The sequence below is a fragment of the Micromonas pusilla genome (assembly GCF_000151265.4).
Source record: "Micromonas pusilla CCMP1545 genomic scaffold MICPUCscaffold_1, whole genome shotgun sequence".
Taxonomy (NCBI): Eukaryota; Viridiplantae; Chlorophyta; class Mamiellophyceae; order Mamiellales; family Mamiellaceae; genus Micromonas; species Micromonas pusilla.
Window position 1 is genome coordinate 1,326,435 of NW_003315882.1, and position 27,047 is coordinate 1,353,481.

The 27,047-nt window shown below is 67.4% G+C and overlaps 12 protein-coding genes across 12 annotated transcripts in view; 8 read left to right on the forward strand and 4 right to left on the reverse strand.

Moving 5' to 3' along the window:
* The window catches only part of MICPUCDRAFT_49400 (uncharacterized protein), a 2,169-nt gene extending 1,311 nt beyond the window's left edge, over positions 1 to 858 (forward strand). The window contains exon 3 of the mRNA XM_003055035.1: positions 266 to 858. Coding sequence (XP_003055081.1) covers positions 266 to 802 — 537 coding nt within the window. The 3' untranslated portion in view covers positions 803 to 858. The remainder of the gene's footprint in view (positions 1 to 265) is intronic.
* Positions 859 to 1,027: 169 nt separating this feature from the next.
* MICPUCDRAFT_30979 (uncharacterized protein) lies at positions 1,028 to 2,081 on the forward strand. The gene has a single exon (XM_003055036.1). The coding sequence runs from the start codon at positions 1,080 to 1,082 to the stop codon at positions 2,031 to 2,033; it is 954 nt and encodes a 317-aa protein (XP_003055082.1). The 5' UTR covers positions 1,028 to 1,079; the 3' UTR covers positions 2,034 to 2,081.
* A 667-nt stretch (positions 2,082 to 2,748) lies between these two features.
* Positions 2,749 to 3,895, reverse strand: MICPUCDRAFT_50476 (uncharacterized protein). Its single transcript, XM_003055580.1, has 2 exons — positions 3,797 to 3,895; positions 2,749 to 3,667 (listed from the first exon to the last, which is right to left on the reverse strand). Exons 1-2 carry the CDS (start codon positions 3,850 to 3,852, stop codon positions 3,502 to 3,504), a joined length of 222 nt encoding a protein of 73 aa, XP_003055626.1. The 5' UTR covers positions 3,853 to 3,895; the 3' UTR covers positions 2,749 to 3,501.
* A 102-nt stretch (positions 3,896 to 3,997) lies between these two features.
* MICPUCDRAFT_50477 (uncharacterized protein) lies at positions 3,998 to 4,730 on the forward strand (the record flags this gene model as incomplete). Its single annotated transcript, XM_003055037.1, has 2 exons — positions 3,998 to 4,113; positions 4,262 to 4,730. 2 exons carry the CDS (start codon positions 3,998 to 4,000, stop codon positions 4,728 to 4,730), a joined length of 585 nt encoding a protein of 194 aa, XP_003055083.1.
* Positions 4,731 to 4,835: 105 nt separating this feature from the next.
* MICPUCDRAFT_50478 (uncharacterized protein) lies at positions 4,836 to 7,793 on the reverse strand (the record flags this gene model as incomplete). Its single annotated transcript, XM_003055581.1, has 1 exon — positions 4,836 to 7,793. The coding sequence occupies one exon, from the start codon at positions 7,791 to 7,793 to the stop codon at positions 4,836 to 4,838; it is 2,958 nt and encodes a 985-aa protein (XP_003055627.1).
* Positions 7,794 to 8,212: 419 nt separating this feature from the next.
* Positions 8,213 to 9,021, forward strand: MICPUCDRAFT_50479 (uncharacterized protein; the record flags this gene model as incomplete). Its single annotated transcript, XM_003055038.1, has 1 exon — positions 8,213 to 9,021. The coding sequence occupies one exon, from the start codon at positions 8,213 to 8,215 to the stop codon at positions 8,999 to 9,001; it is 789 nt and encodes a 262-aa protein (XP_003055084.1). The 3' UTR covers positions 9,002 to 9,021.
* A 218-nt stretch (positions 9,022 to 9,239) lies between these two features.
* MICPUCDRAFT_61552 (uncharacterized protein) lies at positions 9,240 to 11,782 on the forward strand (the record flags this gene model as incomplete). Its single annotated transcript, XM_003055039.1, has 2 exons — positions 9,240 to 10,370; positions 10,514 to 11,782. The coding sequence occupies 2 exons, from the start codon at positions 9,240 to 9,242 to the stop codon at positions 11,780 to 11,782; spliced, it is 2,400 nt and encodes a 799-aa protein (XP_003055085.1).
* A 661-nt stretch (positions 11,783 to 12,443) lies between these two features.
* MICPUCDRAFT_43837 (uncharacterized protein) lies at positions 12,444 to 13,367 on the forward strand (the record flags this gene model as incomplete). The annotated part of the gene is made up of 1 exon (XM_003055040.1): positions 12,444 to 13,367. The coding sequence occupies one exon, from the start codon at positions 12,444 to 12,446 to the stop codon at positions 13,365 to 13,367; it is 924 nt and encodes a 307-aa protein (XP_003055086.1).
* Positions 13,368 to 13,459: 92 nt separating this feature from the next.
* MICPUCDRAFT_30986 (uncharacterized protein) lies at positions 13,460 to 19,091 on the reverse strand. The gene is made up of 2 exons (XM_003055582.1): positions 18,515 to 19,091; positions 13,460 to 14,003 (listed from the first exon to the last, which is right to left on the reverse strand). The coding sequence occupies exons 1-2, from the start codon at positions 19,015 to 19,017 to the stop codon at positions 13,598 to 13,600; spliced, it is 909 nt and encodes a 302-aa protein (XP_003055628.1). The 5' UTR covers positions 19,018 to 19,091; the 3' UTR covers positions 13,460 to 13,597.
* A 230-nt stretch (positions 19,092 to 19,321) lies between these two features.
* MICPUCDRAFT_38048 (uncharacterized protein) lies at positions 19,322 to 19,960 on the forward strand (the record flags this gene model as incomplete). The annotated part of the gene is made up of 1 exon (XM_003055041.1): positions 19,322 to 19,960. The coding sequence occupies one exon, from the start codon at positions 19,322 to 19,324 to the stop codon at positions 19,958 to 19,960; it is 639 nt and encodes a 212-aa protein (XP_003055087.1).
* Positions 19,961 to 20,083: 123 nt separating this feature from the next.
* On the reverse strand, positions 20,084 to 23,804 carry MICPUCDRAFT_50485 (uncharacterized protein; the record flags this gene model as incomplete). The annotated part of the gene is made up of 2 exons (XM_003055583.1): positions 20,084 to 20,590; positions 20,655 to 23,804. The coding sequence occupies 2 exons, from the start codon at positions 23,802 to 23,804 to the stop codon at positions 20,084 to 20,086; spliced, it is 3,657 nt and encodes a 1,218-aa protein (XP_003055629.1).
* A 146-nt stretch (positions 23,805 to 23,950) lies between these two features.
* Positions 23,951 to 26,576, forward strand: MICPUCDRAFT_46314 (uncharacterized protein; the record flags this gene model as incomplete). Its single annotated transcript, XM_003055042.1, has 1 exon — positions 23,951 to 26,576. Exon 1 carries the CDS (start codon positions 23,997 to 23,999, stop codon positions 26,574 to 26,576), a length of 2,580 nt encoding a protein of 859 aa, XP_003055088.1. The 5' UTR covers positions 23,951 to 23,996.
* Positions 26,577 to 27,047: the final 471 nt, after the last annotated feature.

Below are 27,047 nucleotides of genomic sequence, written 5' to 3' on the forward strand. Positions count from 1 at the left end.
TACGTCTGCGAGGGCGTGCACGGTGGACTCGCGGGCGTCGTTCGGCGGCTGAAGAGCCGAGGCGTCGTCGTGTCGATGGATCCCAACTTCGACGTGCGCATTCCTCACACTGGTCCCCATACGACCGCGTCGGCGTGGTGAACGCCGATCCTTAAAGACTTTGCGCGTCATCTCTTTTCGCCCACACCTCGCTTTCAATCCCCACCCTCGACGCCTTTCAACTCCGACTGACGCCTTTCAACTCCACCCCGACATCATCTTCAAGGCGAACGGCGGCTGGACTAACCGCGCGATGAAGCTCGCGATCAAGGGGCCCTCCGCGGTGGACGTTCTGCTGCCTTCCGAGGTCGAGGCGTGCGAGATCACGGGGAAGCCCACCGCGGAGGAGGCGCTCGACGCGTTGCTCGGCGTCGCTGAGGGCGAGGGAGGAGGAAAAGGATCCCCCGACGGCGTCAAGCTCGTCGTCATCAAGCGCGGCGCCGCCGGCGTCCTCGCGGGCGACCGCGACGGCGGGCGGTGGAACGCGCCCGCGTGCACGGTGTCCAGGGTCGTGGACACGAACGGCGCGGGCGACGCGTTCAACGCCGGGTTTTTGCGGTCCTGGGCGTCCGGCGCCGGCGTGCCGCAGGCGCTCAACGTGGGGTGCGCGGCGGCGGCCATCGCCGCGCAGCACGCGGGCGCGGTTGGCGCGTGGGCGCCGTCGGCGGCGGCGGTGGACGCGTTGGCGGACGCCGAGTACGGGGATAAGCCGTGGTGGCAGCAAGGGTTGCTCGCGTGCATGGCGCCGAGGAAGTTGACGTGATGATGAGAGTGATGAAGTTGAAGTTAATTGATGTTAATCGATGCGAGTGTTATCATACGATGTGCGTGCCCGTACGTGATATCGTCCACACCGCGACGTCCGCGGCGTTCCCACCCGCCGCTCGACGATTTTTCATTTCTGTTCTGTTCGTCGTCTGGTCGTCGTGCCCTAAATAAATAAATAATCGACGCGAGATCTCGTCACTACTTCGCGCGGCGGCTGGCGCGCGCTTCTTCTCGCCCCCGACGCGAAGCGCTCGAACTCGACCGCGTTCACCATGGGCGAGCGCAAGGTTCTGAACAAGTACATCCCCCCGGACTTCGATCCGTCGAAGATCCCGCGGGGGAAGAAGAAGGAAGGGCGCGTGAACAACGCGATGAAGGTGCGGATGATGCTCCCGATGACCGTGTGCTGCAACACGTGCGGGAACTTCATCGTCAAGGGGACCAAGTTCAACTCGAGGAAGGAGGACGCGGTCGGGGAGGAGTACCTGGGGTTACAGATCTTCCGGTTCTTCTTTCGGTGTAATCGATGCTCGCAAGAGATCAGCATGAAGACGGATCCGAAGAACTCAGACTACGTCGTCGAGAGCGGCGCGTCGAGAAATTTCGAACCGTGGCGAGAGAAGGACGCGCTCGAGCAAGAGGCGGACGAAGAGCGCGAAGCCGAGGAAGAAGGCGACGCGATGAAAGCGCTGGAGAACCGAACCGCGGAGAGCAAGCGCGAGATGGACATCATGGCGGCTCTTGACGAGATGCGGTCGCTGTCGAACCGCCAGGCGAAAGTCTCGAGCGCGGATGCGCTCTCCGCGATTCACGCCAAGCTCGACGCGGAACGCGTCGCCGCGGAGGAAGCGGAGGAGGCGAAGGCGAGGGCGGTGTTCGAGGAGGCGCAGAGAGCGAGCGCGGGGTTCGTGCGGCGGTTGGAGTCGTCGAGCGACGATTCGGACGAGGACGGGAAAGGGAAAGGGCTTAAAGGGAGCGGAGGCGGCGCGAATAAAAAGCCGAAGACGGCGACGGCGGCGACGGGGCTCTTCGGCGGCGTCTTCGGCGGCGCGTCCGCGGTCGTCGCGAAGCCCAAGCCGAAGATGGTCGTCGTCAAGGCGAAGCCGAAGCCGAAGCCCGCGGCGGCGCCCGCGGCGGAGGAGAAGAAGGAGGATTCGGACTCGGGAGGGGGCGGGGGAGCGTTAGCGGGCTTGCTCGGCGCCTACGGAAGCGAGAGTCCGTCGTGACGACACATAGATCAACTACGCGATTAAATTACTACAGCGCGAGAACTCAACTCCAACTCCAACTATGCGCCATCTACGGAAGCGCCGCGAACGCGTCCAGCGCGGAGACGAGATCGTTCGGGTCGTACCCGACGTTCTTCAGCGCGCGCTTGTACTCTGTCGTGTACTTCGCGAGAAGGCCGAACCTCGCCAGCGCCGCCACGCGCGTCCCTTTGCGCCAGCTGTACGGATCCTCCCCCGACGACCGCCGCACGGTAAACATCGTCGCCTCGCACGCGTCCACGTCCATCCCGACGTAGCGTAGGTACCGATCCAGGGAAACCTCCGGCCCGTTGCTGACGCTCATGTCGTGCGCGGTTCTATTCGCGTCGCACGCGTAACTCTCGCCCCACCGCAGATATTTGAGCATCGCCGGCGTCGACCCGGCGCCGTACCTGTCCGTGACGCCGCCCCAGTTCTCGCCGTCGGGGATGTGCACCACGTTCGCGTCGCGCATCGCCACGGGATGACGCGGCGGTTTCAAATACACGTAGTCCGCGCGCGTGAGGATCATCTGCGAGAACTTCTCCGCCAGCCCGAGCGCTGCGATTTTTTCGAGCGCCATCAGACGCATCGACGCGATGATCGCCCCGGACCCCATGGGTTTCTCGCGTCGGCATCCCGTCCTGTGCGTCCTGTTCCCGCCCGCCGCGCGCGTCGCGTTCCACCCCCCTTTTACCTTCTTATTCCGTCCGCCGCCGCCGCTCGTGGCATCGCGGCACGCGTACCTCGGATTCCCGAGGATGCAGTCGTGCAATCCCCCCAACAACGCGAGCGACGGCTCCTTCGTCGCGTCGCAATAAAACTCTCTCCAGTTGTTCGCGACGGATTTATTGTACGGCCGCGACGTCGCCGGGTCGATCGTCCGCGAGCAGTCGACGGCGTCTATGTGCACCGACCAGTCGTCCGGTTCGTCGAAGCACCAGTCGTACGTCGCGAGGCGTTCGATGCGAGTCTTCGGCGAGGCGGCGGCGGTTTTTTTCGCGCACGGAAACACCGTCGCCACCGTCGCGTTGAACCGTCGGTACACGTGCGTTTCGAACGACTTCCACGCGATGTCGCCGCCGCGCGGTTGACCGATGATCAAGACCAACGTCGCGGGCGCCGCGGCGACGGCGACGGACCCATCTCCCCCGCGGGCGTCGGCCACGAGACCATCATTTTCCGCGCGACCGTCGTTTTCCTCGAGCGTCGCGCGTCTTTCGTTTTTCGTCTCGCGTCGTTCCTCGAGGACTTCGCCGCCGCCGGTCGCGGACCGACGACCGAACGCGAGGAACGCCGCGAGCGCGAGGACGAAGAGCAGCGCGCGCCGTTTCGTCGCGCGCGACCACCCGCCTCTCTGCTTGTTCGCCATCGCGTCGCGCCCGTCGGCGGCGCCGCGGTCTGATGCGCGAGTCTCGTAGTCTTCGCTCGTCTTCGCTAGTCTTCGCTAGTTGTAGTAGAGCTCTAACCCCATGCCGTCGTGGATCTCGTAGTCCTCCAGCGTGATGTGATCCTTGTAGATGTTGTACCACTTTTGTATCCTGAGCTTCTCCGGGCGCGTCCCCGTCTGCGCGGCGACGAGCTTCTTCAGGTCGCCGATCGTGTCGTCCTCGCTGCGGGTCGGAGGGAGGAGGGAGGATCGGATCAGTCGAGGAAATGAATGATTCGTCGAGCGACGAGCCGCCGCGCGCGAGCGAGCGATCGCGCGGGGAGGGGCGACGACGCGCGGGTCGCCGACGCACTTGCACTTGACGCGGATCTTCTTCCCGAGACGATCGTTCAGCACGACCTCGATCATGTGCGCGTGATCTCGGTGGACGGCGTCGCTCGGTCGCGAGAGGCGCGCGAGAGAGAGTGCCCGAATATTCAGGCGCGCTCGCGCTCGCGCTTCCAACGTCAACTCCAGAAAAATAAGCCGTTGGCGCCACAAAGCGACGCGCGCGATGACGACGCGACCGCTCGCGATGCTCCTGGCGCTCGCGCTGCTCGCGTGCTTCGGCACGCGTCACGCCACCGCGGCGTTCACGCAGTTCACGCCGACGAGCGCGTTCCCGAACAGGTGCGCGTCGCGTCGCGCGCGCGCGCTCGTCCCCGCGTCGAGACGGAAGAGATGAATGAGAAAAAAAACAGCTCACCGCGCGTCGTCCGTCCGTCCATCGCGCCCCGCTCACCTTCCCGCCGTCCGTCCGTCCATCCATCTCTCGCAGGTACGCGCGGAACTACTGCTCGCTCATCGCGTCCACGGCGACGGACACCGTGGGTGCCTCGTGCCAGATCGACTCCCAGTACGGCACCTCCCGCGGCGTCGTGTCGATGGCGTTCGGCGAGCAGGCGTGCACGGTCACGCTCACCGGGTGCGTCCCGGGGGTGTGCTACTCGTTCAGAGATCACACGAACACGGTGGAGAGGGACCAGGTGTCGCGGCCGACGGGCGGGAGCGGCCTGAGCGCGTCGCTGTTCAAGTCGATATCCGCCACGGGCGTGAGCGAGTACGCGCACACGAACGAGGGGTTCTCGTTCACGCCGAGCTCGTCCACGGTGGTCATATCTTACGAGACGCACTCGTGCTACGACTACTACTCGTACCGCGGGCGAACGGAGAAGCAGCAGTGCGGGGAGGCGATCGGCGCGATCACGGAGATCGACAGCGGGACGCCGTTCTCGCTGTCGTGCTGACGGCAGAAGAGGCGGGCATCGCGTGACCAGACTATCATATAGGTAGGAGTTAGACGCCGCGGCGAGTAAAAAGAATCGAGTCGCTTATTAATTAATTACGGTAGATCACGCTTGCGAGTACTTCGCCTTCATCGCGAGCATCTGCGCCGCGCGCTGCTGCTGCATCTCCGCCATCATCTGCCGCTGCGCCATCTGCCTCTCCTGCACGAGCTCCTTGAACCGCTCGACGGTGACGCCCTCCGCGGCGGCGGCCGCCGCGATCTGCTTCTCCTGCGCCGCCTTAAACTCCTCGAGGGTCATGCCGTTCCGCGCCGCGTGCTGCCGCATCATCTCCAGCTGCTGCTTCTCCTGCGCCTCCCGCAGCTGCTCCACCGTCATCCCGTTTCGCTCCGCCATCTTCTGCATCGCGTCCTGCTGCGCCGCCTCTTGGTTCGCGCGCATCTCCGCCTTGAGCTGGTCGACGGTCATCCCGTTCTCCGCCGCCGTCGCCGCCAGCTGCGCCTCGTGCCGCTGCATCATCGCCTCCATCTGCGCCCGCTGACGCGCGATCATCTCCTCCGGGGTCACCTGCGGCGGCTGCGCGCCGTGGCCGTGGCCGTGACCGTTGCCGCTGCCGTGGCCGGCGTCCGCCGCGGGCGCGTTCCCGCCGCGCGGGGCGCCGACGATGCGTCGCAAGCGATCGTCGAGCTCAGCCTGGTTCTTCGGCTTCTCCGACGCCGCGCCGTGGTCCGCGTGGCACTCCTTCCCGCCGTGCGAGTGCGAGTGCAGGCCGACGTCCGCGGGATCTATCGTTTTGTTCGCGGAGTCCCCGCCGCCGTGGTGCGCCTCGCACGGCTTGCCCCCGTGCGAGTGCCCGTGACCAGGGTTGGCGTTGTGCGATCGGTGCCACTGACAGCAATACGGTTTCAGCCACCGCGGGAGTCGCGATTTCGAATGCAGGTGCGTGTAGCTCCACCGCGGCGGCCCGTTCACCTCCCCGGCGTCGACCGCGTAGCACATCGCGTCCCAGTCGATCTTCCCTTGCGTCCCGCTCCAAAACTCGAACCAGTTGATCGCCCACCCGCGGTCGAACCGGTTAAAAAACTTTCGGTTCCCGCGCTTGTCCACGTCCGTCTCCGCGGAGAGCATGTGCTCGTACCGGTGCGCGTTCTCGAACTCGTTCACCGTCATGTTCCCCACGACGGCGAAGAACATCCGGCACGCGAGCGTGAAATCGTACGCGATCCCGGGGACTTGCGCCAGGAACAGCGCGAGCGCCCACGGACACTTCGAGACCACGTTCCCGAGCCCGTGGAACCACGGGCCAAAGCCGGAGAACGCCGCCCACGGCCCTCTGATCCCGTCGCTCGCGGGCCTCGGGAGCCCGCCGAGCCCGCCGCCTTCCTCGACCAACAGCGCGGCGCCGTACCCGTCCGTCTCGCCGTGCCACACGCCGTGAAGAAACTTCCACGATATGAATAGGAAAATCGCCTGGCCGACGTTCATCGTGATCAGCCCCAGGAAGAACTGCCGCTGGTTCCTCGCGCCGACGCACGTGCCGACGACCGGGCAGTGGTGATCCATCCTCGACACGCACCGCTTGCAGACGCGGCAGTGCTTCGACCGCAGCGGCCGCGCGGCGTGGCACGACTCGCAAAACTTCCCGACGTGCATGAGTTTTCCCATCGTGTCCTCGGGTGCGTTTTCGTCCCCCTCCACGTCGCCCTGCATCGACTCCTCGTCCCTCTTCAGCTTGTCCATCATCCGCGCCGCCCTCGAGACGCGTCGCATGCATCGCACCCACTCCTCGCGGTCGTCCGTCGCGGTCGCGATGTACCCGGGTCCTAACACGAGGCACGCGATGAATAAGCCCGGGGTCGCCACGAAACAAATCAGCTCGACGAGGCACGCCGTCGGATATCGCCACCAAAAAATCGGGACGTAGACGAACGCGAACTGCACGAGGGAGTAAAAGATCATCGCCTGTATCAGCGCGAACGACCCCAACCCGCCGACGTCGCCTTTCCTCTGCAACCCCGGCTCCGCGAGGTTCCGTATCGGGAACTGCGACGCGGCCGCGGCGAGCAGCAGCCACGGCCACACCCAGATCCACACGGGTAAAAAATACGCCCACGCCGCGGCGGCGCCGAGTACGCCGAACGGCAACATCACGTCCATTCGGTTCGCGTACGCCCTCGCGTGCATCTGCCACGACCCGCCCTCCGACCACTGCTCGTGCGTCACGTCGGACAGATACTGCGACGACTCGCCCGCGGTCGGCTCCGTCGGCAGCGGCGCGCACCCGGGCGTCCACGCGGGACCGGCTGCGAATTTTTCAAGCTCGTCGCGAATCTCTCGCAACGCGTCCATCTCCGTCCACAGGCGCTCCGGCGACCCCGCGCTCTCGATGATCTCGCGGTACCGCGCGTTCATGATGATGTCGTCCACGCCGCGACCGTTGTGGTTCGTCGCCGCCTTCAGGAACGCGCCCAGCGCGCCGGGCGTGGCTAGTATTTCCTGGAGCGCGGCGGACTTGCGAACAGTCTCCGCCAGCTTCGGGAACTTGTCGCACAGCACGCGCATGCGCTCGTTCGCGCCCACCGCGAGCGGCCCGCCGTCGACGGCGTCGCTCTCGTCCTGGTTCAGCGCGAAGAAGCGGTTCGCCTTGGCGTGCAGCTCCTCGAAGTTTTTCGGCGTGGACTGCTCGAACGCGCGCTCGGTCGGCTCGGCGCTCTCGGTCGCGGTCGCCGCCGCGGTCGCCGCGCCGACGACGCCCGCGCTCGTGAGATCGCGATCCGAGGAGGGCGCGTGCCCGCCTCCCGCGTCGTCCGCGCGCGTCGCGTCGTCGCCGTCGTCGCCGCCGTCGTCGCCGCCGCCGCCGCGGACGGATCTCGCGTACGCGAGCGCCTTCGCGGCGTCGGAGTCGCCCTTCTCCGGCGACCACGGCTCGTCGTCGTCCGCGTCGTCGTCGTCGCGTCCGCGTCCGCGCGTCGTCGTCGTCGTCGTCGAATCGCGGCGTCGATTCGAGACCGCGTCCTTCCGTCGCGCGGGAAGGAGCGGGATCCCGGCGGGGCCGTTCGCCATGATGCTAGCGTCCGCGCGCGGTCCCCCCGCCTCTGCCTCTGGTATCTATCGCGCGAGTTCGGACCGGCGACGCGCGGTGGAGTCGACGCGCGATCGCTCGTGTGCCGCGCGCGATCAGATCACAACGCACGCAATCGTATTTATTTTTTCCGGGCGCGACGACTTTTTTGCGAAGTCTCCCGCGCCGACCACCGCGGGGACGCCCCCATCGCGACGCGCGCGCGAGCACGCGCCGCGGGCGTTTCATGCTGACATCGCGCGCGGGCGCGTTCCCGCGAGGATCGAACGGACGCGCCGCGGCTCGCGGCTCATCTCTCGCGTCGCGCGAGACCGCGCGCGCGTGCGTCGCCGCCGCGGTCGCGTCCGTCGGCGTCGGCGCGGCGGCTTTATCCTTCCCGAGGCGTTCGCACGCGGCGTCGATGTCGTCGTCGTCGTCGTCGTCGTCGTCCGCGACGACCCGGGGAGCGCCTCGCGCGCGCGCGGCCGCGGCCGCACCCTCCGCCGGGGACCCGCCCGCGTCGATATGCGAAGTCTCCGCCGGCGGCGGCGACGTCCAGAGCGATGGCGCGAAGGCGCGCGGCGGCGGCGTCCTCGCGGCGTTGAACGAGAGTACCAAGTTCGTCGTCTCCGCGCTCGCGCTCGTCGCGCTCTTGCGCTACCCGAACGTCTCCACGTGCTGGTGCATCCTGGGCTCGGTCGTGAACTCGATCAACGGGAAGCTTCTGAAGAAGCTGCTGAACCACGAGCGACCGACGGGCGCGGTGAAGGCGGACCCGGGGATGCCGTCGTCGCACGCGACGTCGCTGTCGTATTTGTCCGTCTACGCCGCCGCCGCGATGCTGACGCACGGGGATAAGATGTCTCCCGTCTTGCCCGCGTGGGCGGTGGCCCCTACCGCGTGCGGCGTCGTCGGATGCGGGGTGTTCCTGACGTGGCTGCGCGTGCATCTCGGCTTCCACACGACGCCGCAGGTGGTCGTCGGGTACGCGTTGGGCGCGAGCACCGCGGTCGGGTGGCTCTGCGCGATGGAACGCGTCGTCGGACCGGCGCTGCGAGCGTCGCCGAAGCTCGTGGGGGGGTTGCGCGTCGCGCTGGCGGTCGCCGTAGGCGTGTTCGCGCTGTCGGCGATCCGGTGGGTGGACGAGGCGAGAGCGTATTTGACGAGAGAGAAGTCTCTGGGGGATAAGGCGGACTCTAGTCGTTTTTGAAAGCGTCCGTCCTTTCAATGCGTTCGAATAACTCGAGCTCGCGGCGATTTTCACCCCAGATTTGATCGACTTTCATCGCGCGTCCGTCATCCAGCTGTCAATGCATCTCGAAGGAAACAGAATATTATTTCCTGATTATTTCTGGCCGGATGCCGACCGCGCGCGGCGGAGAACGGCGCGCGCGACGCGAGAGGCGGCCTTCCGCGGCGAGGCGAGGCGACGCGACGCGCGCGGCGCGATGGTCGTCTTCGACGTCGTCGTGGAGATCCCCGGCGTGAGCGCGGCGGAGTACCTCAGAGAGAAGGCGAGCGAACCGTACAAGGCGTATCACCAGCGCGCGTGCGGGATCCTCGAACAACGTCGCCTCAGCGAGCGCGTCGGCGCGGACGGCCTCGTCACGACGGTGACGCGCACGGTACCGACGATTCACATCCCGTGGGCGCTGCGCCGCGCGATCCTCGGGAACAAGCGCGTCGAGTTCGTGGACACGAGGACGTGGGTCCACGGCGCGCACCTCACGCCGCCGTTCGAGCAGTCGTTCCACACGACGAACAACATCTCCGCGTCGTGCGTCGTCGACGGCACGATCACGGTCACGGACGCGGCGCCGTCGGCGTCGAACGCCGTCGGCGGCGGCGGCGTTAACGGCGGCGGCGCGCGCTGCGTCATCCGCGCGCGCGGGGAGTGCGTCGTCGCGGTGACCGGGCTGGGCACGCAGATCGAGCACGTCATCGTGAACAACCTGAAGCAGTCGTACGCGAGGCAGCCGGAGGTGATGACGCACTGGCTGCACATGAGACGCAACGGGATCGACCCAAACCTGGCGCCGATGCCGCCGCTTTCAACGCCGCCGGAGCCGGCTCCGTCGGCGTCGGATCCGGCGGCGTCGGAGCCGCCGGGGCGTCGGATCTCGCCCGCGGGGGGCGTCCGCTCGCCGCCGAAGGTCATCGGCGCGGGGGGGATCGGCGGCGGCGGCGTCCCCGCCCCCGCGGAGCTCCGTCTGCGTCACCACGGGAGCGACCACACCGCGGTGGACGTCGGCGGCGATTTCGGCGTCGGCGGCGTCGACGCCGACGTCGGCGCGTCGAAGCCGACGCCGTCGACGTCGCGTCGCGGCCGCGCGCTCGTGGGCTCGCGAGGCGCCGAGCGCGGGTTACTCAACCGCCGCGGGCGCGAACGCCTCCCGTCCGTCGACGTCGCGGACGTCGACGACGGGCGCGGGTGGGACGACAAGTACGACCACGGGCGGAGGAGCCCGCCGTCGCCGCTGTCGCCGCGTCACCGGTGGGTGTGGCGACGGATGGGGATGTCGAAGCTCACGTTTTTCGTCCTCCTCGGCGCCGCGTGCGCCTTCCTCTCGCTCGCGGCGGTGAGACTGCTTCCCATACGACCCCGTTCGCGTGGTGCACGCCGTTCCTTAAGGACTTTTCCCGTCGTCACTCTTCACCCGCGCTTCCCTTTCAACGTTTGAGCGGTAAGACGTTCGACTGACCGATCGCTTCACCCACGCAGTTGTTCGTGTCGCACCTCGCCGAGCGCGGCGCGGCGTCCACCGCGCCGAAGGTGACGCCGCCGAAGGTGACGGGCGGGTTCGCGGGCGCCGTCATCGGCGGCGCGTTCGGGGACGAGCTCGCGACGCGCACGAGGGAGCGCGTCGCGAGGATCGGGCGGGAGGAAATGGCGCGGCGCGCGGCGACGGCGGAGTCGAAGTCGGACGGGGGGTACCGGCGGCACGACGTCCGGAACGAATTCGAATTGCCGCCCGCGCCGGACGCGGGCGCAGTGAAGGCGCCGAGAGTCGCGGAGACGGCGGGGACGCGGGTGAGTGGACCGACGACGAGCGCGCCGACGAGGGGAGGGACGCGCGCGGCGGCGGCGGGGGCGGGGAGCGGGACGGCGGCGGCGGCGGCGGCGGCGACCGGACCGACCGGAACGACCGGAACGACCGGAACGACCGGACCGACCGGAACGACCGGAACGACGACGAGGTCGAAAACGCCGCCGACGACGACGACCGCGAACGCCGCGCTGACGCCGCCGAAGACCGCCGCGCGAAAGACGCATCCCCACGAGCCGTGCGCGGACGAGCGACGCGAAGAGTGCGAGCACTGGGCGTGCTTCGGCGAGTGCCTGAAGAACCCCAAGTTCATGCGAAAGAGCTGCCCGTGCGCGTGCGAGGCCGCCGCCAACGAGGCCGCCGCGGAGGTGGACAAGCGACGCGTCGCGTTCGAGGACCCCGCGGTCGCGTCGACCGCGACGTGGAAGGGCGTCGCGCTCGGCGTCGATTGGACCGACGTCCGGGGCGATCGCAGAGCGGCGCGCGTGCGCATCGTGTTGAACCGTACGGACGCGCCGACGGCGACCGCCGCGGTGCTGGACGCGGTGCGCGAGAGCGCGTGCGCGCCGGGGAAAATATGCGGCGGCGCGGCGTGCCACATCCACCGCGTCGAGCCGACGCACGGGCTCGTGCAGGGGAACCTGAAGGGGTTGGGGAAGGCTGGCGGGAAGTTTGGCGCGAGGACGGAGGGGACGCGGACGTGGACGAGAGGCACCGCGGGGTACATCCCGGGAGGGGATAACCTCCTGATCGCGACGAGCGATCACAAGGAGTGGGACCCGAGCTTCACCGCGTTCGGCGAGGTCGTGGACGAGGACATGGCGGTGCTGGACGAACTCCTGGATCTTCCCACGGAGCCGTTCGAGCACCCGGAGTTTAAGACGATCATGGCGATGCTGAAGACGAAGGTAAGGTTCACCTTGGAGGGCGCCGCGGACGTGTGATCAGTTGCGACGACTGAACGACGCGCGGATAGCGGAGGTCTAGGCGTAGGAGAGAGAAGGAGTAAGTAAGATTAGGCGATTCCGGGCGAAGCCGAGGGACGTGGGTCGGAGGAACGAGGTGAGGAGCCGGCCCGGGCCGTCCGGCCGGGCGAGGCGTCGCGTCGGAGTGATTTTTTTATTTGGCATGAGAACTCTCGGACGTCGCGTCAAAGCCACGACCGGACGCGAGGCCACTCCTCCGCCGCCTCCGCACGCCCCGCCCCGCCGCGGCGCGACCCCTCTTCCCTCTGGCGACATGCGCGCGACGGCGTCGGTCGCGTCGTCGCGAGGCGCGTCGCCGCTCGCCCCCGCGCTCGCGCCCGCGCGTCGGTCTCGCCGGCCCGCGACGACGACGACGACGACGACGACGCGTCGTCGTCGGCGCCTCCGTGCCCTCCCCCCGCGCGCGGTCGTCTTGCAGCACCACTCCGAGGACGACGGCGACGGCGACGTCAACACCGAAGACGTCACCGCGGTGGACGTACACAGACACCTCGCGTCGTCGACGTCGATCGCGGAGCTCACCGACCGCGACCGCGAAGCGCGCGCGCGCGCGCGCGCCCGCGTCGACGACGACGACCGCGGCGGCCTGAAGAGCTGCAACCGGAACTTAGCGCTCGAGATGGTCAGGGTCACCGAATCCGGCGCCGTCGCCGCCGCGCGATGGCTCGGGAAGGGCGAGAAGCGCGCCGCGGACGCCGCCGCGGTGGAGGCCATGAGCGACGCGCTGCAGCTCGTGCGCTTCGACGGCGTCGTCGTCGTCGGCGAAAAGGAAAAAGACGCCGCGCCTATACTCCGGAGAGGCGAACGCGTCGGGACGGGCGACGACCCGAGCGTCGACATCGCGATCGATCCGATCGAGGGGACGTCTCTCGTCGCGCACGGCCGAAACGGCGGCGCGATCAGCGTCATCGCGATCGCGGAGAGAGGCGCGATGTACGACCCCGGCGAGATTTTTTACTTCAACAAACTCGCCGTGGGGCCGCGGTGCGTCGACGTCGTCGACATCCGCAAATCGCCGACGCTGAACATCCACGCGATCGCCAAGGCGCTGAAGAAGTCCGTGGGCGACGTCACGTGCGTCGTCCTCGATCGACCACGGCACGAGGGCCTCATCGAAGAGATCAGACTCGCGGGCGCGCGCATCAAGCTCATCTCCGACGGCGACGTGGAAGCCGCCGTCGCGTGTTGCGATCCCGACAGCGGCGTCGACGCGCTTTTCGGCGTCGGCGGCACCCCCGAGGGCGTCATCGCTGCGGCCGCGATGCGATGCATGGGCGGCGCGATTCAAGCGGAGCTGTGGACGCGGAACACCGCGGACGCGGCGGCGATCGCGAAGTGCGGCGGCGACCTCGGGAAGGTTCTGCACACGAAGGATCTGTGCGGCGGGTCGGAGTGTTTCTTCGCCGCGACGGGCATCACCGACGGGAGCCTCCTGAAGGGCGTGCGGTTCACGAGCAAAGGACCGGTCTCGCACTCGATCGTGATGCGCGCGCCGAGCGGGACGGTGCGGGAGCTCACGACGCGGCATCACGCGCACGCGTGAGAATACTTCTTGTGAAGCGGACCGGACGCGGCGAGTTCACCCGAGCGACGAAGTCGCCCGGAAGAGGCGAGGCTCCCGACGGGAGGGAGGTTCGATTTGATTTGGATTTTGAGATAGAGCTACGCGTACACGTGTACGCAGTACATCGCGCGCGATCGAGAGCTAACGTCTACGAAAAAACCAACCCAGACGACGTCTACGTCCACGTCCACGTCTCGTCCGTCCGTCCGTCACTTCCCCGGCGCCTTCGGAAACGTTCTCCAGATCCGAATCGTCCCGTCCTCGCTCCCGCTCGAGTAACTCTCCCCGTCCGGCGCGAACCTCACGGAGTGCACCGGCCCGTGGTGCCCCTTCCCGACGTCCAGCTCCTTCGCGTCGGTCCCGGACATGTCGTGCACGTGCACCCACATATCCGTCCCGCCCGCGACGAACCTCTCGTGTTTGACGCACACCGACGCGCTCTCAACCTCGTACGGCATCGTCCACTTCTTCACCGGCGTGAACGTCATCGCGTCGAAGAACGTGACGTTCTTCCCGTCCGCGGTGGTGATGTACCGCCCGTTCTCGGTGATCTCGATGGACGTCACCGGCGTGTCCGTGCCCAACGTCGTGACGACGGTGTTGGTTCGGACGTCCCACAGGTTAGAGTCACCCGCACAAAAAAACAATCAGACACGCACACGCCCGAGTAGTTTGTCAAGTCATAACGCGAGCGATATAAGACGTGGGGAGCCCGACGCGGTAGATAAGAGGTGGAACGGTGTAATTTGAGTGATGCAGACGGAACAGACTGATGATCGAAGTTCTGGGCCCAGTCGATCCCGAGGGCGACGCAACCGGTGCGACGATTCATGTCAAGGTGGGAGAATTTGCAAGGCCTGTCATGCGTGTCATCGCGACGATCACCTCCGCAGACGTCATCGTGGCCTTTTATTCCTCCACGGAGAAGGGCGTTGCCGAGCGAACTCATCACCTCGACCGTTCAGCGTATTCAAGTGCTACGCGAAGACGTCACCGCGAAGCCTTTGAAGCGGGAACAAGTCCGTGACAGTCACCCCAAGACTTTCCGTTCGCGGCGGAAACGCACCTCTCCGCTGCGACCACGATCGCGCACACGCACGTCCGTAAGAGCGCGACCGCGGCGCGGCGACGCCGAGGGTTCGCTGCTCACGCGCCGCGTACCCATGACGACGCGACGGTGACGCCGTTGACAGGATCAAAACCGGTGTGAGGCCTCGCTCATGCGCGCCAGGGAAGTAGGAGCCAGTTTGCCTTTCCTTGGGGGTCAGTTTCGGTCGACAGCTGTCGCTCGATCTCGAGTCGCGCAAGTTGCGGAACGCTTTTTGTGCCGTCTCACGCGAGCGTCCATCAGCACTCCGCGCGCGCCACCCCACCGCACGCGCTGAGTAGAGATTCTCAAGGCAGCGAAGACTGGGACTCCGAAGGTGCGCACACGGCTTCAGAGCGCGTTTCGCTCGACACGCGCGCGCTCGTGTCCGGTTCGTTCCCTCGCTCGCGGAAAACAGCGATCGATCGCGTTTCTCCGCGACAGCGCACTTTTTATTCGCGCGAGATTACGGTTCGGCACGCGACGCACGGACGACTCCGGACTCGCTCGGGAACATCCACATCGCCCTCGCTCGCGCGTGTTTTGATTTCTGCCCGACGTGTTTCGGTCCCGCGACACGTTTTAGGCGTTTTTAACCGCTCGCGCGGGCTCGCGACGGGCGCAGTCCGGAGCCTTCCGCGAGTCCGGAACTTGAGAAACTTTTCTCCTCCTGCGTTCGTCCTCTCTCAGATCCTCGCTCCGCGACAAAGGACGACCGCGCGCGCGTCGCGGCGACGTGCACGACGAAGACGCGCACCTCGCGGACGTCAGCTTCCATTAGGACCTGTCCGTGGTCCGCGGACGACGCGGACGCGCGGGAACGCGCGCGCGGCGACCAAGTTGGCACCCTGTTCGAGTTCCCACACCTACCCGACGACACGCGATGTACGGCGAAGCACAGCCGCCGCTGGCGTCCGACGACGAACTGGAAGACGACCCGTTCGTCTTCGATTTGGACGACGAGAAGCTCGCCGAAGAATACGCGGCGGCTCTGCATGTCCCGTTCGTGGTGATCATGTCCGGCCACAACAGGCGCTGTTGCCTCGCCGCGGAAATCGGTGACAGCTGTGCGCCGCGTCTCGACGACATCAGGCGCGTGACGCCGCTCGAGGACGACAGCCGTGCGGCGCGTCTCGATGAGAAGTACCCCCAGTCGCAGGACCAGGATGTGACGTCGCGGGGCAGCTTCTCCTATACGAACGCCGACATGCTCCAGATGGGGTTCAAGAAAGTGAAGCGCCCCCCGGAGAAGGATCTGTTTCCGCCTGCGATGCCGGACTGCCTCCCGCCTGCGACGCCGGACGAGGAAGACGATGATCGCATGTCACTCTCCTATGGCATGGACGTCGACGATATCCCGCCTGTGGACTCCGCGGGCGTCGCGACGACCGCGCGAGGGAAAAGGCGCCGCGAGGACGCACCGAGCCCGGGTCAACGCTCGTCGGAGGCGCAGAGGCTCGACGCGCCCGCAGTGAAACCGGTGACGCGACCGAGTCGCACCACGAAGCCCATCGAGCGCTTCGGCTTCGACGACCACGCCACAGGGGCATCGCGCGCTATCCCCGCGAGCGCCGGCCGCGTCCCCGGCACGTCCGCACCGGGAGGTCTTGCAGCGTCCGCTCCGCGAGGTCGTGCAACGCCCGCGCCGCGAGGTCGTGCAACTCCTGCTCGCCGCGTCCCCGACGCGTCCGCGCCGCGAGGTCGTGCAGCGCCCGCGCCCGAGTCCGAGTCCGTCGAGGACGAAGAAGCCGCCAGGTTCAACGCCGGCATCATCTGTCGCGCGGTCGAGAGGCGTAACCACGACGACGGCCAGAGGGTGAAGGAGCAGCGCACGCCCGTGGACGTCAAACACAGAGCGGAAGAAGCCCTGGAGCTGGCCGCTGTCGTCGAAGCGGCGAGGGTCGTGAAGGAGAACGCCGATTTCGAAGCCGTGCGCAAGGCGACGCTCGAAGAGCGCGCAGAGTTCGATCTGAACCCGCCCAGCGAGGCCGCGTACTTGAAGCGCGTGAAACAGGAGCACAAGAAGGAGTGCGACGACGCGAGAGTCCGCGCCGAGGCTGGAGGGGCGGTCACGATGCCGCCACGGGAGGCATTGCAGATACTTTTCCACCTCATCAAAGGACATCTCGAACGTCTTCAAGTGCTCGCCATACCTTGGCGTGGGATCGCGATGGTCTCGCTGCAGTACAAGAGGCCGCTCCCGCGATGCTTCCCGGCGACGCAGCTCGCGCTCGTGATCCCCGCGATCGCGAATTTGTTGCGCGACTACCCCTGGATCGACACGCTCGCGGACATCGGGTACTTCACAGGCGCGATGTTCAGCGACGCTGGCATGGATTGCAGTGGTAATTTCGTGCTCGCGTCCACGAATCGCGAGTTCCCTTGGCGTCTGCGCGCGAACTTGCCCGGTCTTAACTGGAACGACGGTGGCGACCCGGACGACCGCGTCAGCGGGCGGTGGGACGCCGAGGGCGTGTACGTGCACACGACCAAGTGCTCAAACGGAACGCCGTCGGAGAAACACAGAGTCGTGTCACCGCCGCAGTCGTGGGTCCATGTATGGGATTGGTACCCGGAGATGCAGTGCCATCAGATGGGCTCGAAGCGGTTACCACGGTCGTATGTCGACGACCCGCTCGATCGCGAGTTCATGATGTCCGCGCTCACCGCCACGCCGGCGGCAATCGATGGGCTCGTGGTCGGCGACACCACCTGCGATGACACTAGAGTTCAGCACCATTTGAACGACTTCACCGTCCGCGAGCACGAGTTCATCAGCGAGTGGTTAGGACGCGTTTTTTGGCGCGACGGCACGACCGGTGAAATAATCCACGGCGGGTTCCCGGTCAGGAGGAGACACACTCGCAACGACGAGCACCTGCTCGAGATGTACTCTGATATCCTCGAGGAGAACGGGTACCTCGCGTTGCACAGCAGCACCGTGCGCACGCACCGGAACCGGCTCGTGGATCTCCTGCTGACTGCGCCGCGAGCGCTGGTTCTCGCCTACGCGCACAAGGTCGCGTGCGTAGAAGACATCGACTGGATGAAGCGGGCAGACGAGTGGAGAGCATCTGGGGCTTCGTACGACCACATCGTTCGCGAGCTGTACCTCATCCGCGTCTTCTCGTTCGAGGAAATCCAGGAAGCCGTCCAAAAGCACACGAAGATGCTGTTCGACCGACGATTCCTCTACGAGAAACTGGGTTCACTTGGCTTGGTCCGACCCGCGCATAGGACGTGCGAGAAGACCGGTAACGACGAACGCACGAAGCTGAACAGATGCAACGTGCGCGATGTGAACGTCGTCATCCAGAAAGTCCGCGAAGGCGGCAACGACGCGGTATCGTTCGGCGGGCTCGACGAGGGTGGCGAAGCGTCCATTCAGCATTGGCTGAAGTGGATCGCTCCGGTCTTCGAGCGGCAAGGGTACGTCATCGACCACAAGAGGTACCGCGCCATCGTCCCCAGCGGCATGATCGGCTCGAAGACGGACTGGACCGAGGAGGAGATTCGCGATCAGGAGTTGTTCGTCGTGCACTGCAAGACGTTCGAGAACAACATGCCGCCGCTCCTCGAGCTCCCCGGCGAGGCAGAGCATCGCGAGCACTTCAAGAACTGGATCAGCGCGCCCGAGAAGAGCGACTGCGCGAAGCTCGTGTCGCTTCCTTACTGGATCAGGGCGAGGCGCGACACCAACACCACCAAGTTGGGATTCCAGTGCACGCTTCCCGACGGGACGACGAAGTCGACGGTATTTCAAACCGTTAAACGGGCTCTGCGTTTCGTCCGTAGCGAGAAGTATCCCAACGAGTACGTTCAAGAAGCGCAGCAGCTGGGTTTGCGCGGCCAGTGAAATTCCCCGAAGAAAAGAGAGTAGAAAGAGAGTACCTAGCCAGACCAGCGACGATGTCGCGAGAGAACAACTTCTGACGGAACGGACGAAAGTGGGGACGGGGACGGAGACGGGGACGGAGACGGGGACGGGGAAAAGTGTTTTGTAATATGAAAGGGAGGGGAGAGCAAAGAAAAACCCTACCACACCCTGATCCCGGGGTCGTCCGCGCAGGAGGACACGATGAGCGTATCCTCCGCGGTGAACTGCGCGGTTCGGATCTGCGACGGCGAACCTTGCATCTCGTACGGCGGCGCGTCGATGTTCGCGAGGTCGTATATCCGCAGCAATTTCTCGCTCCCGCCCGTGAGGAGCTTCTGGCAGTCCTGCGAGAAGCACACGGACTTGACGATGTGCTTATGCGCGAAGCAGTGCAGCTCGTCTCCCGTGATCGCGTTCCACAGACGCGCGGAGAAGTCCGCGCTCGCGGTCGCGCCGTGCGTCGCCGGCGCGTTCAGCGTCGCCCCCCACACGCACCCCTTATGCCCCTCGAACGTGCCGATCCAGTCTCCCGTCTCGCCGTTCCGAAGCATCGGCTGGCCGTCTTTACTGCTCGAGATCAAGAACACGCCGTCGTCCGTGACGTTGCTGTACTCCAGGTTCACGATCGGTCGCGAGTGCCCGTGGCACACGAGCGGGGCCGCCATCGCGACCGCTAGCAGCTTGACCGCGTCGTCGTCTTCTGTCTCGCTCCGATCGTCCGCGCGCGCGCCACACGCGCGATCGGGTCTGACTCGCTCGCGGTGAAGAAGCGAGGACCACATCATCATCTTGATCTGTCGCGCGGAAAAACCCTACGCACGCAGCTGCGCTTCGATACCAGATCTACCAGAACGTCTCGCGAGCGTTTTTCTCGCGTCGCGTCACTTTTCTCGGACGGACGCGCGACGAACGCAACGACCCTCGTCCTCCGCGCGCGACGAACGCAACGACCCTCGTCCTCCGCGCGCGATGCAAGGCCCGCAGCCCGCGCAGCCCATCACGAACGAGCGCACGTTCCTGCTAATGCGCAAGGTGGAGGTCGACGATGACGCCGAGGCGGCGTACGAGCTCGGCATGGGCCACCACTTCGAGACGAACGACGCGCGACGACAGCAGTACCTCGCGCGCGCGGTGCACCTGGGCCACAAGCACGCGCAGGCCACCTGCGGCTCCATCGCGTACGCGCACGCGATGACGCTCGCGGAGGGCGACCCGAAGCGTCGCGAGACGTTCGAGATCGCGGTGAAGCACTTCGCGCAGGCGGCGAGGGACATGGACCACGACGACGCGACGCACGACCTCGGCGTGTGCCACCTCCACGGAAGAGGCGTCGAGAAGGACGAGGAAAAGGCGGAGGAGTTTTTCCGCCAAGCCGCGCTGAGGGGGCACGCGAACGCGCAGTACTGCGTCGCGATGCTCGTCGTCGGCAGGGACGCGCAGGAGGCGGCGCGCTGGTGCGCGAACGCCGCCGCGCAGAACCACGAGGGCGCGAAGGACTTTCTCGAGAAGATGGAGAAGCAATACGAGAAGGAGTCGATCCGAGACTGCATGGCCGGCTTCGAGAGCGGACGGATGAGCATGAACCAGAACATGCACATCGGGGGGTGATGGTCGACGCGCAAGATGGACCGAAACGAACGGACGAACACCGTGGAACCCGCACCAGAGGTGCGACGACGAGAGCGTCCAACGTAAACAAAACTTCTCTTCTTCGGATGAAAAAAAAAACACTCACGTCGCGGCGGCGGCAGCGGCGGCTTCCTCCTCCGCGCTCGCCACCTCCACCGCGCACTGTCTCAACTCCGCGACGACCTCGGGCATCTCCTCCTCCCAGTGCTTATCCTCCGCGATCTTCACGACGCCCCGCACGTGCATCCGCGCCTGCGACAGCTGACGCTTCGCGTCGTCGCCGCCGCCGCCGGTTTTATTCTTCGCAAACGCGCGCGCCACCCCTCGCGCCATGTCCACCGACGCGGCGGCGAACTCCGCGAACGCGGTCTGGTCCTTGCGCCACCCGGACGTGTCCAGCGCGCGAACGCGCTTGAGCCGCGCCTCCCCGGCGACGAGCGCGTCGCCCTTCGCCTCGTGGAGGTCCGCGCTGAGCGACCAAAGATCCGCCGTCTCCTTCACGCGAACGTCGGGGTGGAGTTGAAAGGCGTCAGAAGCGGAGTTGAAAGGCGTCGAGGGCGGGGATTGAAAGCGATGGACCCTGGGCGGAGAGATGCGCCGGGAAAAGTCCTCAAGGAACAGCGTTCACCACGCCGACGCGGTCGTATGGGGACCAGTGTGACATAGAACGCACCTTCACGCTCCGCTCGCCGGCGGACGACCCCCCGAGCGCGCGCTTCAGCACGTCCTCCACGGCTTGCTCTAAACGCGACGCCTCGCGCGCCGTGACCTCGCCCGCGTTCTCTTCCGCGGCGTTCGCTCTCGCGATCGCAGCCTCGGCCGCTTCCTTCTTCGTCTTCGCGCCGTCGCCGTCGTCGTCGTCGTCGTCGTCCGAGTCGGAGAAGAACGCGCCGAGCAAATCCGCGGCGGCGTCGCCCGCGTCTCCGCCGTCGTCCGCCCCCGGCGCGCGCACGCCCTCCCACGTGTCCGTCTCCATCGCGTCGTCGTCGTCGTCGTCGAGCTCCGCGATGGACCCGAGCGCGCGCTGCGCGGCGCGCGCTCTCTTCTCCTCCTCCTCCTCCGCGGCGGCTTCGGTTTGGATCCAGGACGCGTTTCCCGCGCGCGCTTCTTTGCATCGCTCGACGAGGGTCGATAACGTCGCGACGTGAAGCTTCGCGCCGCCGGTGAGGTCCATGACGCGAATCAGCGCGCGCGCGGACTGCTGAAACCTGCCAACCTTCGCCGCGCACATCGCGAGGTTCTCCCACGTCTGCCAGCTGTCGTGGGCTTGTTTCGTCGCCTCCTGTAACGCGACGTGCGCGGCGGCGAAGGATCCTTTCCTGATGTTCAACGCCGCGACGTTGTTCCACCCGCGGCCGTTCTCGGAGTCTTGCTGCGTGCATCGAACGAACGCGACGAGGGCTTCGTCCTCGCGCCCGGCTTTCAGGAGCGCGAACCCGGCGCTGAACCACCCGTCCGGGAACAGCGGGTTTAAACGCATCGCTCTCGACCAGTACTCCGCCGCGTCTTTCCAATCTTCTCGGACGCCCGCGCGGCGCGCGAGCGACCGCAACGCGCGCGCGGACTTGCCATCGCTCACTTCTAACGCTTTGTGGAAGTGCATTTCATCGTCCAGCGCGTCCCCGAGCGCGCACCACAGCTTCGGGTCGTCCTCGTCCTGCGCGAGCCGTCTTCGAATCGTATCCGCCGCGGCTTGTTTTTTCCCGAGAAGCGTGAGGCACACGATGAGCGAGTCCCACAGTTCGATCTCCTCGAACAGCTCCAGCGCGGCGCCGACCATCCCGAGCGCGACGAGCTGATCCCCGAGCTCTTTGCGCAAGCGCGCGCCCGGCGGGAACCACACGCTGTACGCGTACCGCATCCGCGCCGCCGCGGACGGCGCTTTCGCGTCTAAACCGCGGACTAAATCTTCCATGAGCAACAGCGCGCGTTCCCGCGTCCGCGGCCGCTCGCGCTCGTGCCGCGACGACAACACCGCCGCCGCGGCCCGCAACACCGGCCGCGACCGCATCTGCGACTGCACGCACTCGTGGTACGGCGCCATCTCCCACGACCGCGTCCCCGCGTCGGCTTGGGACTTGCGCACGGTCACCGCCGCGGCGAGTAAGATGGCTTGCGCGACAGCCGGGAGCGTCGCCTCGCTCGCGGCTGCCATTTCGTCGTCCGCCTCCGCGCCCCCCTCAGACGCGTTCCGTCTCGTCTGCACCGCCTTCATCGTCTCGCCGTCTCGCAAGATACGCGGCTTCGTGAGGATCTGCGACCCGTCCGCGGACAGCCCTTTGAGCTCGGTCGCGATCCGCGCCATCGCGGCGGACGACGCCGCCGCCTCAAACGCCACCGCGTCGCCCTTTTCTTTTCTTATCGCCGCCGCCTCCGCGGCGACCGCGTTCGAAGCCTCCTCCTCCGCGAACTTCTCGTCCAGCTCGTCGTCGCTCGCGGCGTACTCGTCCGCGCCGCCCGCGAGTCCGCCCATCGCGTCGTCGGTCTTCTGCAGTCTGTACACCGGCACGGCGTCGCACGCGACGTTCAAAACCATCTGCGCTTTCGCGTCCACCTGATGAATCGTCCGGAATCCCATCGCGCCCGTCAGCTCGTGCGCGCACGCGATCGCGTCCCCGGCCGCTTTCGTCAACGCCGCCGCGCTGTCCACGTGCCCGAACTCGTGCTCCATGAGCGCCGTCTCCAGCAGCGCGACGGACGCGAGCATCGCGTTCGTCGTCGCGCTCGCCGCCGCCGTCGACGGCTTTTGGTTTTGGTTTTGGTTTTTTTGGTTTTTTTGGTTCTCCGCCTGAACCGCCGCCGCGTGACGCTTCGCCTCCGCCAGGTGCGCGGCGCCGTTCCCCGGCGCGTACGACGCGAGCGTCAGCGCGTGCGTCCCCAGCAGCGACGCGCGCAGCGTCGGCGAGCGCCCGGAGAGCAGCCGCTGGTGCACGAGCGACGCCCTGGACGCCCACCACGTCGTCGACGGCGGCGGAACCGCCGGGGTGGACTCGGGCCAAAGTTGGACGCGGCCGGCGGCGCCGCCGCCCGCCGCCGCCGCCTTGGTCGCCGCCTTGGTCGCCGCCGCTCTGACGACCGGCAGCGTCGCGCTCAGCACGTCGACGTCGTCGCCCACGAGCGCTTTAAGGCGCTCCTCGCACGCGTTCCCGAGGAGCGCGCGCGCGAGGTAGAGGTACTGCGGGAGGAAGCACCGCCCGACGAGGTCTTCGCCGTCGAGCGACAGCGCGGTACGCGCGAACTTGTCCCATCGCTCGTCTCTCGTCGTCGTCGCGTCCGCGTCCGCGGCGGCGCCGCCGCGCGGCGCGCGCAGCGGGCACGCGCTCGCGTCTTTCAGCGCCGGTCCGGTGACGTTCACCTGCGTGAACGCGTTCAGCGCGGCGACGCCGACGGCGAGGACGCGGAGCCGATGCGCCGCGAGCTCGACGACCCCCTCCGCGGCGGCGGCGGCCGCCTCCGACGCGATCGCCGCGTCGACGGCGGCGTACCGCCTCGCGGCGTCGTCGTCGTCGTCGTCGCCGCCGTCACACTCGTCGTCGCCGCCGCCGGCGCCCGTGATGAGCGCGGTCGCGGCGTCGCACCGCAGCGCTTCGAGGTACCGCCCGCGACGCACGAGCGTCACGAGCGACGCCGCCGCGCGCGATCGCGCGCTCGCCTTGGCCGGGACGGTCGCCTCCACGATCGCGCGCGCGCTTCCGCACGGGCGCGACAGCGAGCTCAGGAGGAGGTCGCGCTCGAGCGCGACGACTAGCGCCGCGGGGGTGAGCGCGGCGACGTTCTCGGACTTCTTCCACCCGCCCTGCGGCTGCGCGGGAGACGCCGCCATCGTCCTCGAGCGGCGCGTGGTCGCGCGAAGTGACGGCGCGACGAGGTCGGCACGTCCGTTGTGAACTCGCGTCGCGACGGCGCGGCCTTCCAGACGTGACTATTTCTTCGAGGGATCTGAGCGTCGCATCGCGCGCCACTCCGTCGACGCGCCGGGCGGCGACCTCGGGTTCGCCCTCCCTCCCCGGGCGCGATGGACGAGATCCTCGCGCTCCAAGCGCAGCTCGCGAGCGCGCAAGACGCGAAGAGCTCCTTCCGTCTGAACGAGCGCAACGTCATCGAGCTCGTGGGAAAGCTCAAGAAGCTGGGCTACCTGGACGACACGCTGATGCACACGCTCGACGGGAAGGAGTTCGTCACCGTGGAGCAGCTCAGGAAGGAGATCGCGGAGGAGGTGCGCGCCTCCGGCGGGCGCGTGCCCGTCTTCGACCTGCAGAGCGCGCTGAATATCGACGTCCATCACTGCGAGCGCGAGGCGAAGTTCCTCGCCGCGGACGCGACCGCGGGGCTGTCGCTCGTCGAGGGCGAGCTCATGACCCCGGCGTACTTCGACGGCGTCGCCGCGGAGGTGGAAGAAGAGCTCCGCGAGCTCGGCGTCGTCGCCGTCGCCGACCTCGCGCGCGCGCACGGCCTGAGCGCGGATCTCATGTCGAGAGCGCTCCGCGAACGCGTCGGCGACGGCGGAATCGTCTCCGGCAGGATGGAGGGCGGTCTCTTGTACACGCCCCAGTACGTCGCGCGGATCACCGCGCAGCTGAGAGGCGCGATGCGCGCGGCGCTGACGCCGACGACGCGCGACGCGCTCGTGACGAACGCGCTGCGCGGGTGCGACGGCGACGGCGACGGCGGCGACGGCGGCGGCGGCGGCGTCGGCGACGGACGCGGCACCGGCGCGGAACTCACCGGCTCCATCGTCGGCGAGCTCGGGAAGAACGTCGACGCGAGCGGGCTGGACGGGGTGTTCCAGCGCGGGGCGTGGCAGCCCGCGGCGTACTCGCGCGCGCAGACCGCGGCGGTGGGGGATTTATACGCCACCGCGGGCATCGTGACGATCGACCAGGCGACGCGCATGGGCGTGGAGAGACCGAGAGAGTACTTCGAGGCGCTGGATCCGACCGCGACGCGCTTGGACGCGTCGTTCGTGTCCGCGAGCGTCGTCGAGCAGCTCGACTCCGCGGTGTGCGAAGCGCTCGGGAACGACGGGTGGTGCGAGTGCGACGTGTTCATCCCGCCGGACTTGCCGAGCGGCGACGCCGGCGCGCTGTTGGCGGCGACGGCGACGGTCAAGTCCGGCGGCGGCGGCGGCGGCGGCGGCGGCGGCGTCTCTCGGGTCGGCGACCTCGGCGTCGCGACGAGGGCGTACCTGGATAAGATCGGCGCGCGCGCGAGGGAGTTAGGCACCGAGGCGGGGATCGCCGCGGCGAAGCGGCGGCAGCTCGAGGCGAGCGTGAAGGTAGGCGGCGGCGAGACCGCGGAGAACGCCGGGAAGAGATCGAAAAAGAAAAAGGGCGGCGGCGGCGGCGGCGGCGGCGGCGGCGGCGGCGGCGGCGGCGGCGGCGGGCGGCGAGGCGCGGACGACGACGACGACGGCGACGCGGACGCTTTCGCGATCACCGCGGACGACCTCGAAGAAGACGACGACGACGGAGGTCGCAAGCGCGGCGGGAAGAAAGGCAAAGGCGGAAAGAGAGGAGGAAATAAGGGTGGCGGCGGCGGCGGCGGTGCGGCGGCGGCGACCGCGGCGGCGACCGCGGCGACGACCGCGGCCGCCGAGGAGGACGACGACGACTGGAACGTCGACGTCCTCGCCGCTGAAGTCGCGAGGTTGACCCCCGACGCGTCCGAGACGTTCTGTCTCGACGTCGCGAAGCGCGCGTGGCCGAGCGCGACCAGAGCGCGCGTCGACGCGATGAAGGCGGCGTCCGTCGCGGGCGACGACGCGAGGAGACGCGCGCGCGCGCGAGCGGCGGCGGCGTGCGACGAGATGACCGCGCGCGCGCGAATGTTCACCCGCGGCGCGGAGCTATTACCGGACGACGCCGCGTCGCAGCGGCACTGCGCTAAGACGCACGTCGTCCCGCTCGTGGACGCGTTCTTCCGCGCGCACGCGGACGCGGATCTGGACGACGCCGCCGCGGCCGCCGCGGCCGCCGCGACGTCGACGTCGACGTCGACGTCGACGACGTTCGCGGAGCTCTCCCCGAAACAGCGCGAGATGGCGGCGAACTCGATGCCCAAAGACGCGAGGTCGCTCGCGCTGACCCTCGCGACGGAGGCGACGTCGTGCAAGTCCCCCGGCGCGATGTTAAAGGCGCTGGACGACCTCGCGGAGGCTCTGCGCGCGCGTCTCAAGCCGCACGATAAAAAGGCTGAACGCCTCTTGGCGCGCGCGCACAAAAAGACGATCGAGGACTCGCTCGCGACGTGCGTCGATCCCGCCGCGGCGCTGCTGCTCGCGGTGCCGCTCGCGTTTTCGAACGCGAAGAACCGCGCGGTGGCGATCAACGGGCGCGGCGTCGCGGCCGCGGTGAGGTATCTGAGCGAGGACGCGAGAGCGCTGAGCGAGGACGACGCGTCGTTTTTGAAGACGTTTCACGCCGACGTCGCGGCGTCGCTGGCGGGTCCCGCGGGTCCCGCGGGAGCGGAAGTTGGAACGTCAACCGGCGCGCGAGAGACGGAGGGCGGCGAGAGTTTAGAGGAGAGACTTCCGGAGTTGAGAAGGATCGCGATGGAGGCGAAGAAGGCGAAATCGGGCGGGGGAGAGGAGGAGTGATACCGTACACGTAGCGGTTGTTACCTCGGCGTAATAATCTGTCTGTTTTCGCGGGCCAGCCCGTGACGCTTGACGGACGCCGCGCGCCCGGGCTAGCCCGCTGTCGCGCGGTCGTTGGGAGCGACCTGACGTCACCTCACCGACTCGCTTTTCCGGATCGCCGGCACTGTACTCGGCGCAGAGGGACCGCGGCACGCGTTCGGGTCTTCGCGCAGATATCTTTCGTCATGAAGGTCGCGTTCAAGACACTGTGCGTTCGCGCCCGCCACCGCGCGCTCTCCGCGTCGCCGTCGCGCGTCGCGTCGCCGACGATCATCTTTCCCGACGGGAGGGGTCCCATCGCATCGTCTGAGAAAGAGCGCCGAGATCTGGGCTCATCCCGCGCCCCGATCACCTCCCCGCCTCCCCCGCTTCGCGCTCACCCTCGTCCCCGCCGATCCTCCCCCCGCGCGCAGAACGAACCAAAAGTTC